Raw genomic sequence first — 8,457 nt, forward strand, 5'->3', positions numbered from 1 at the left:
AAAGATCTTTAAAAAAAATTTTTTTAAGGGTTAAATTCCACAGTGTGTGAATTATATCTCAACAAAGCTATTATTAAAAAAACCAGCTGTTTGGATAAAGACAAACTGTGCATCTGGTCAAAAGGAATCAGATCTCTCTTGCCATTTCTTTTTCTTTCATTTATCTGTGTGTGTGTGTATATTTTTAGAGTGGGTGTAGGTGAGGGTGATAAGAGGGAACCAAATATATAAGCTATAAAGTGGGTTTATTACTTTAAAATTTTTTTATTGAGGTATAGTTGATGTACACTATTATAGAAGTTTCAGGTGTACAACATCGTGATTCACAATTTTTAAAGATTATACTTCATTTACAGTTATTATAAAATATTGGCTATATTCCCTGTGCTATACAGTATACCCTTGTGGCTTATTTATTTTATACATAGTAGTTTGTACCTCTTAATCACCTACTCCTAATTTACCCCTCTCCCTACTGGAAGCCACTGGTTTATCACTTTTTAACATACTTTTCAGAACATAAATGTCAAATCCTTGTCCCTAACAAAGTGGTCCTTTTGGAAGCCCTGTTGTGGAATGATTCCCTGCAATTATCTGAATTAATTCAAAAGCACTAACTCTTCAAACTCTGAGTAGACTTGATTTTTGCCAGCTGTTTGGTGACAAGATGCACAATGAAGCTGGATGGCACTGTTTCGATAAAGAATGGGAAGTGACTATAATGAAAATGACTGCCTTGGGACTTCCCTGGTGGTCCAGTTGTTAAGACTCCGGGCTTCCAATGCAGGGCGCGCAGGTTCGATCCCGGGTCGGGTCGGGAACTAAGATCCCACGTGTGGCACGGCCAATAAAATAAAAATTAAAAAAAGAAAATGACTACCTTCTGTAGGTCTTGCGCTGACCCTAAATTGTCATTTCCCCCTTCAGTAGACATTCCACGTTGCCGGCAGAGTTCCTTGCTGAAAACACGGAGTTGATATCCCTTAACTGCTAGAAAATCTTTAATGGCTCCCTATCACCTTCAGAATACAAATCAGGCTCCGTGGCTGGGGCAAAGAGGAGTGGGCACTGGAGTCAGACCAGCCTGGGATTCAATCTCACCTGTGCCCTGAGGCAGATTATTCAAATTCCTGGGCTCTCAGTTGTAAAAATAGGTCTGACAGCATCTACGTGGTTAGGTTGTTTTGAAGACAATAATATTTCTTTTTTTTTTGACAGTAGTATTTCTAAGGAGCACAGACTAGTCAACTCAGTAAACTGCAGTGATTTGTTACCATGCCATTCAACACTGGCCTTGATCCGGTCACAACCTGTTTAGGGAGAAGCTTCAAGCTTCAGCATACCCGGACCTCCCCACAGAGATACACATCCTCCATTCCAGCTACATGTACCTACCTGCAATTCCTTAGACAGGGATTCTCTGCCTCTTTGCTTTGCTTACACACTTTCTCCCTTTGTGGTGTCTTTTCCCCCAACTTCTTTCTGTGAAATAACTATGTAACACCATCTCCTTTGTCAACGTTTTTAATTTCTGACACAACTTTGTTCCCAGTCAAGTTGTGATCTCCTTAGGTCAGGAACCGTGTCTTCCAGTTCATCTTAGAAGCTCCCACCAACCCCCATTAAGGTGTTTGGTAGGGGGACTTCCCTGGTGGCGCAGTGGATAAGACTCCACACTCCCAATGCAGGGGGCCCGGGGTTCCATCCCTGGTCAGGGAACTAGATGCCACATGCATGCTGCAACTAAGAAGTACACATGCCACAACTAAGGAGCTCGCATGCCACAACTAAGGAGCCTGTGAGCCGCAACTAAGATCCGGCACAACCAAATTAATTAAGCAATTAATATATTTTTTAAAAGGTCTTTGGCTCAGAACAGCCAATTAATAAATGTCTATTGAAATTATCTATTCCAAAAGAAACAATTTTGCTTCTACTATTATTACTTTTATCAATACTGTTTTTCTTACCAAAGAGTCTGTTTTGAGGGATGGTACTCGTCTGTATATACAATATAAAGTCCACACGTGCTCACAATCACTCTGATTTCTGTGGATCCTCATCTAAGGTATTTTCCAGTTTTAGTTGATAAGAGATGAAGAAGAGATTAGCAGACAGATGAGGACCACACAAATGCTGACGATAGAGTAAAACTTGGCAGCCATTTGATTAATTTAGTTTTTTCGTTAAGAATGACTTACCTACAGGAAAGAACACAGAGCGCAAACTCTGTGAATTTTTAACACCACTCAGATAAAGGACACCGTTGGATTTTTAAAGGTATTTCTACCTTGAAATATCTCTCATCCCTTCTCTCCTTTCAACCCTCCACCCCCACCCCACTGCCACCTCTGGGCCCAATCACTTGCTAATCAGTCTCCCTTTCTTTCCCTAGTGCCAGGCTCCTGGCAAACACTCAAATATTTGAGTGAATGAATGAACGAACAAACGGAATGCACGAATATTGTTAAATGAATGAGACCCAGTTTGGAGGGAAAGGGAGGTCCATAGGGCTGTGTCCAAACTGCTTTGGGTAAATTATTCAATTTTGCCTACATCAGGTTCCGGGGTTAAAGGGTATCTACAGGGAATTAGGGGTAGGATTTTTTTTCTCTGTAGAGTTTAAAGGGAGATTGTGAGCACGGAAAGATTGAGCCTTAGGCCGGTCTCCAGCTCATCCACCTACCCACTCCCCAGGGCTGTTTGGTCCCACCTTAGCCAAACTGAGCCGCGAAGCGGACACCGTCTCGGCCGCTGTCCAGTCAGAGCGGAGCCATCCATCACTGTCTGGATGCAGACCAATCCGACCAGCTCTGCCTTCCTGCCAGCCAATGGCCGGAAAGCAGGGGGCGAGAGGAGCCAGAGAAGGGGCCACCGGCTGAGAACGGTATAAAGGGGGTCCGAGGGCCTGGTGGTACTACCTCTGTGTCCCTATCCTGGTCTAGGTGTGTCTATCGTCCCCCCTGCACCCGAGCCCCGGGCCAGTGCTAAAGTGTGCGTGCGCCCTCTGGCTGGGCCCGGGCCCCTGAGGTCTCGGTTTCTGACGTGTCCCGGTCCCAATTCGGCAGGAGGAAAGGGGGCGCCCTGAAGCCCCTTCCCCACAGATACTCGAGACCCGCCGGGTCGCCCACGAGGGCAGAAAGGCGGGGAGGAGCCCCAGGGTTGAGAGCAGACGGGAAGGCAGGCCCCGGGGCCGCTCCCGCCAGGAACGGTCGACTGCCCTTCCCAAAACCTGGGCCTGGGCAGACGGCGCCCCTGCCCAGCGTGCTGCGCGCCCCAGGGGTTGGGGGCGCCGGGGCCAGCGGGCAGAGCTCGAGGCAGACGACCAGACCCGCCGTCCTGGCGGCTCCGCGAGGCTGCAGGCGCCGAGAGGGGGCTGGGGATGCAGCGGGCCCTCCGCCTCACCCCAGGAGAGCCGGGCCTGCAAATTTGGCATCGGTAGGAAGAGGCCGCGACCCCACCCTGCCGGCGCTCCCCGGAGACCCGCGCGGTTCCGCGCAGCCCTCTCCCCTACGCGGGCGTGGGTCGGCTGCTTCGCTGCAGCCCCCCTCCCCAGAGTCCTTTGGCCACAAAGAGCGAGGACACCTCTCTGGTGGCCTCCCCGCATTGCCATGCCCCCTCGGCTCATTCTTCCTAACCCCGTACTGTCCCTGTGTGGGCGAGGGGTTCGGACGGCCCTTGGGTAGGGAGCGCGGGAAAGCCACCTCGCTCCAGCAGTGCCCGCTCCTGAGTCCGGCTCTGCGGAAACTGTTGTAAATACTTTAACCTTTCAGAGCCTCGGTGTGCCTCTCGGTAAAATGGGGAAGCACCGCATAGTCCACAGCATTCGGTGAGCCAGTTTGTGTGACGGCCGGGCCTTCCCATTCCAGTCCCTGCACTACTGGACTTGCAGCACCCGAGAGGGCGAGACTGGGTTGCTAGGAAACGAATTTGCCCCTCCGGTTCTTGCGGTTGTTAAGAGGCGGTGGATGGAGCCGGGCACCGGATATGGCCGAACATTCGCCAAAGTATTTCTGGAAAATTTCTCATTTCCCGTCGCCACAATGGCCCCCGAACTCGACAGCGTTTAACTGCATACTCTTTTTTTCCCTTTCGGAGTTGCATTATTTGGTGGAATGGTTGTGTACAGAGTGTTTATAATCTGTTTACATAACTGTATATTTATCATTTTCTCTAATTGCAAAAGTAGTCATACCCATTATAAATATCCAGTTCTGGAGAATTTTATAATGTAGGACGTGATAACCCGCAGGGACTGTCTCTACTAACACCCAGGTTTCGCCACTTTCTTTCAGCAGCGTCACACTGAAATTCGTGAGCCACAGCTGGAGCAGAGCTCGCAGGGCGTATCCAGCCCGCTGGTTGCTAGAGCAACGCCCTGCCTCCGAGTTTGGAGGCCAGCGATTAACTCGCAGGAGCAGGGTTCGGTCCCCTCCCTGGGGGCGGAGTTAGTAGGGGGAGTGGGACCCGGAGGGAGCGCGTTTCCCACCTATCCCTCCAGGTGGCGCTATAGGATCGTGGATAAGGTCCTGGGAATGGGCTCCCCGCGGCGGGGGGCGCCGAGGGGCGGGGCCAGGGCGGGGCGTAGACTCGCGTTGCATTTACCTAGGGATTGGAGGGAAACGAGCTGTCCCAGGCGGAAATGTTAGACGCTCTCGGGGACTTCTGTACGTGACGCAGAAAGTGTATATGTCAGAGAAAGAAAGGGAGAAAGGGGCGGTTCTAGAACGGGGAAAGAAAAGGGGAGTCGTGTCCCCCGAAAGTCACTCCATCCTTCCCATTTGCCTATAGAATGCCCCTCCGCCCGTCTCCCCCTTTGGACCTGCAATTCTTCACACCCTCGAGCGCACTGGGTGCTCTGGACACAAATACAAGGCGGGAGCTGGCCGGTGCTTCCTCACCCCTAGTATCTGGGCCTAGCCATGGCAAGCTTGCAGGGCTCTAGTGCCCAGGGTATATGCCAGCAGAGGAATTCCGCGGCAATCTCCCAGGCAAGCCAAGAAAAACAGGCGTGCTGTTCCTCAGTTTGTCCAGAGGAAACCTTACGCCCTTCCCTCCTGGAGGCTGAGAATGGAAAAAGCGAGGTGAAGAATCCCATCGGAGCCACCATGTGTGTACCATCTTTTGCTCTCCTTTCCCCCGCAAATGCACCATTCCTCCCATTATGACTCTTACCCTGCCACACAATCATACCCAGCCCTCCACACCACATATAGGGCCCCAGTATCAGTGTTGCACCCCCTCACTGTGTTAAATTGTCTCCTCTCCCTTGACCCACCCCTCTCCCCAGTCACACAACCACAAGGATACACCCTGGAACTGGGCATCCAGGAGATGAGCCCCCCACAGTGCAGAAGCCCTTATCAGAACACACACACACACACACACACACACACACACACACACACACACACACACACACTTCCCAGGTCAAGAGAGAAAGAGACCATTGGCAGGAGACAAAAGCCGGTTTATTTGGGCTCTGGGGCCAGGGATGCCTAAGGTCTGAGTTAAGGCAGCTCAGCTGGTTCTGAAGGCCCAAAGAGCAGGCCAGGACAGTGAGAAGGGGTGACTCAGTGTTGAAGCCAAACCTCTGCATCTCAGAGTCCCTGGCTGGAGTCCTCGGGAGTCAGTTCTGGGAAGGCCTGGGGATATAGAGGGGTCTCTGGTGTCCCCTGGGGTCTTTGTGCTTTTGCCAGGATTGGGGGAATGGTCTGGGGGCAGGGAGCCTTGAATGCACAGCCTTCATTTCAGTAACGACCATTTAATTTGTTCCTTGGCAGACTGAAGAACCTGGGTGGGGTGGGGGTGTGCAAGGTTGAGAGAATTACTGGGGAGGAATGACAAGTACATTAACACTGCAATGAGACGGGAGAGGGGGCAGTCTATAGCCTCTCTCTATGCGTCCCTATAATCCCCGGTCACTAGGTGGCAGCAGCTCATCTCTGCCTGCCTTAAGTGGGGCCGGGCCGTCAAGATGGGAAGAGCAGCCGTAACTGGCTGCAGCCAACAACCAGCCCAGGCCAGAGCCTGCCCAGCTCTCTGCTCCGGCATCTGCAGCCCTGGGTGTGGCAGCAGCCCTGACTCCCCACCCCATGCCATTCAAGCTCCCGCCCACAGTGCCACGTCCAGGCAGAGACGGGCCCAGGCCTGACACTTCCTGTGCCCAGACACCTCAGCAAACCCCTAGCTCTGGCTCTGGCTGGCAGTAGGTCCTCAACACCCCACCCCAACCCGCTGCTGATGTGGTACAGCTGGCAAAGGGCCCCTGGGCAGACTCTGCTGAGGGTCACCTGCACTCAGATGTGTTCACTCTAACATCCTGAGGAAACCGCCTCAGCCCCATGTTTACACAGATCCATACGACTGTGCACACACCATGCCAACATGGTGGGGACCCCAGGTATGTCCCTCAGGTTGTCCCTCCAGCCATCAAGCCTCATGCCCTTTCGAAGAAGGTCAATCCCACACTGTATGTCCCTTCCTCCTGCCCACTCCCCCTCCTTTCTTAGGGACAGCCTGGCCCTGGAGTTTTCCTGCTTCTCTCGGCAAAAATCTTTCTCCTCATTTCACCTCCCATTCACTACCTGCAACTTCCTCAGTTTTTTTACTCAAGAATTCCATTAAAAGTGCTGTGCCTTCATTCTTTCCCCCTTTGGAAAACAGGATCTATGCCAAGAGCTCTCCATGCATTAGCTCATCTAATTCTCTATGATAACTCTATGAGGAGTGTCCTGTGATTATGTGAGGCCCAGAGAAGTTGAGTAACTTGCCCTAGGCCACCCAGCTTGTAGGTGATAAGGCACAACATACATCCTGGGATGACTCACACCAGCACTTCTGTTCTTATCTGCTCTGCTCCTTAACCTCTTTAGCCCTGAAAATTGCCACGCAGCTGCATTCATCTCAGCAGGGTAGGAGGAGGCATTGGGAACTGGGAAGAGGGAGAGGCAGTGTGAGCACGAAGGGCAGTCACAGGAAAGTGGGCACCACACCTGGGGCCCCACATGGGATGGTACAGGCCCATCTGAGCTTGGGCCATTACAGCAGGAGGTAGTTCGTGGCAGGGCAGGAAGCTCCATAAAAGCAGAATTAGTCCGGGCAGACAGACCTGCGGGCAGACAGAATGGAGGTCAAGCTTGACAAGCAGGAAGTTTGCACAGCTGGGAAACCAGTCAAGCCACAGATCCAGAAACCTCACCCCTGCCCCACATGCACTTCCAGATAGGACAGGGGTAGACTTTTCCATAGTCAGGTCACTCGGGGACATGGTGGCAAGTGGTGAGAATTAGATCCCATCATGGATTTAAGGGTCCCTTAACAATCTCAGCATGGACCCTAAACAGCAGGGGTGAGGGTTTGGAGGAAAACTCTATTTGGTATCCTTTCTAGGTTGGGGGAAGCATCAGAGGCCTAAGCGCCCAGATTGCTTTGGGGAACAAGTGACCCAGCCACCTCCAGGGTGGGCAGGTCATCCTGGGTTTTGATCCAACTATACCAAGCCAGGAAGGAGATAAGGTGAACTGCTAGGAAGGTGTCCATCATTTATTAATACCCAGCTCCACGTCACCTAGGGGACCCTGGAAGCCTCCACTGACTGTCTCCAAGAGATGGCCTGACACTGTCATCCCTTCCCTCCTGCACCCCTGACTTCTCAGCCTTGATAGCCCCACTGGGTCCCCCTGGGATGCTCTGCTCTCCTCCCACCAACCCTTTCTGGCCAAGGCAGATGGAGGGGACCTACCTGGGTCACACTGTGCTCAGTTAAGCCGCTGTCATCCGCCTGCACGGAAGCAGAGTCAGGGTGGTCAGGCCAGGGCAAGGGTGTTGGGTGAAGAAAGAGGCGAGGGAAAGGGGCTTGGGGGTAGTGGCGGTGAACAGATGCAGTGATCAGGGGATCTAGAGCTGCACGTGTATACCACTTAGTGGAAGTCCTAGAGCTTCTTGTTTGGCACAAGGTGGGTGAGAGAGTGAGGGGGAATAACGATGAGAGGAAAGGTTTCATCCAGACATGAGAAGCCAAACTGGGCAGGGGGGTTCTATCTATACACCCCCAAGGCCAAGGCAGCCACCAGGTGTCTCTGTGAGGATTTATTTCCCCAGTCTACTTCCCACTAGGGAGGATGGTGAGGTGTTTGTGATTCTACAGGGGGAGAGGACAGAGATATCTTTTACTAATTGACACTCCTCTAAACTGCTGCTCCCCCAACAAGTGCATCAACCCAGTGGTTGCTTCTGCTAGAGGAGCTTGGGTTCCCACCATCGGGGTTCTGGCAGCCCAGATACAGGGAGGACAGGAGGTGGAGAGGATGGGAAGGGCAGCCTGGAGGAGATGGGGGTGAGGGGGGATGCAGGATGACTCTTACCCTAAAATTCACTTTCTGGATCACTTGCTGGGGGTCACTCTCCAGAATCACACTACAAGATGACAGAAAAAAAAAAAAAAAAAAAAAAAAC

General features: G+C 51.9%; 1 protein-coding gene across 2 annotated transcripts in view; it reads right to left on the bottom strand.

Annotated features, from left to right (window-relative positions):
• Positions 1-5,449: 5,449 nt before the first annotated feature.
• Positions 5,450-8,457, bottom strand: part of COPZ2 (coat protein complex I subunit zeta 2) — a 9,937-nt gene continuing 6,929 nt past the window's right edge. The window contains exons 6-9 of one of the 2 annotated variants that reach the window (XM_024742118.1): positions 8,367-8,418; positions 7,745-7,783; positions 6,996-7,111; positions 5,464-5,793 (exon numbers count right to left, since the gene is read on the bottom strand). In XM_024742118.1, coding sequence (XP_024597886.1) covers positions 5,751-5,793; positions 6,996-7,111; positions 7,745-7,783; positions 8,367-8,418 — 250 coding nt within the window. In that variant the 3' untranslated portion in view covers positions 5,464-5,750. Of the gene's footprint in view, positions 5,794-6,995; positions 7,112-7,744; positions 7,784-8,366; positions 8,419-8,457 lie in introns of both variants that reach the window. The other variant, XM_024742125.1, reaches the window with a different exon arrangement.

This window comes from Neophocaena asiaeorientalis, unplaced genomic scaffold (genome assembly GCF_003031525.2).
Source record: "Neophocaena asiaeorientalis asiaeorientalis breed wild unplaced genomic scaffold, Neophocaena_asiaeorientalis_V1.1 scaffold1, whole genome shotgun sequence".
Lineage (NCBI taxonomy): Eukaryota > Metazoa > Chordata > Mammalia > Artiodactyla > Phocoenidae > Neophocaena > Neophocaena asiaeorientalis.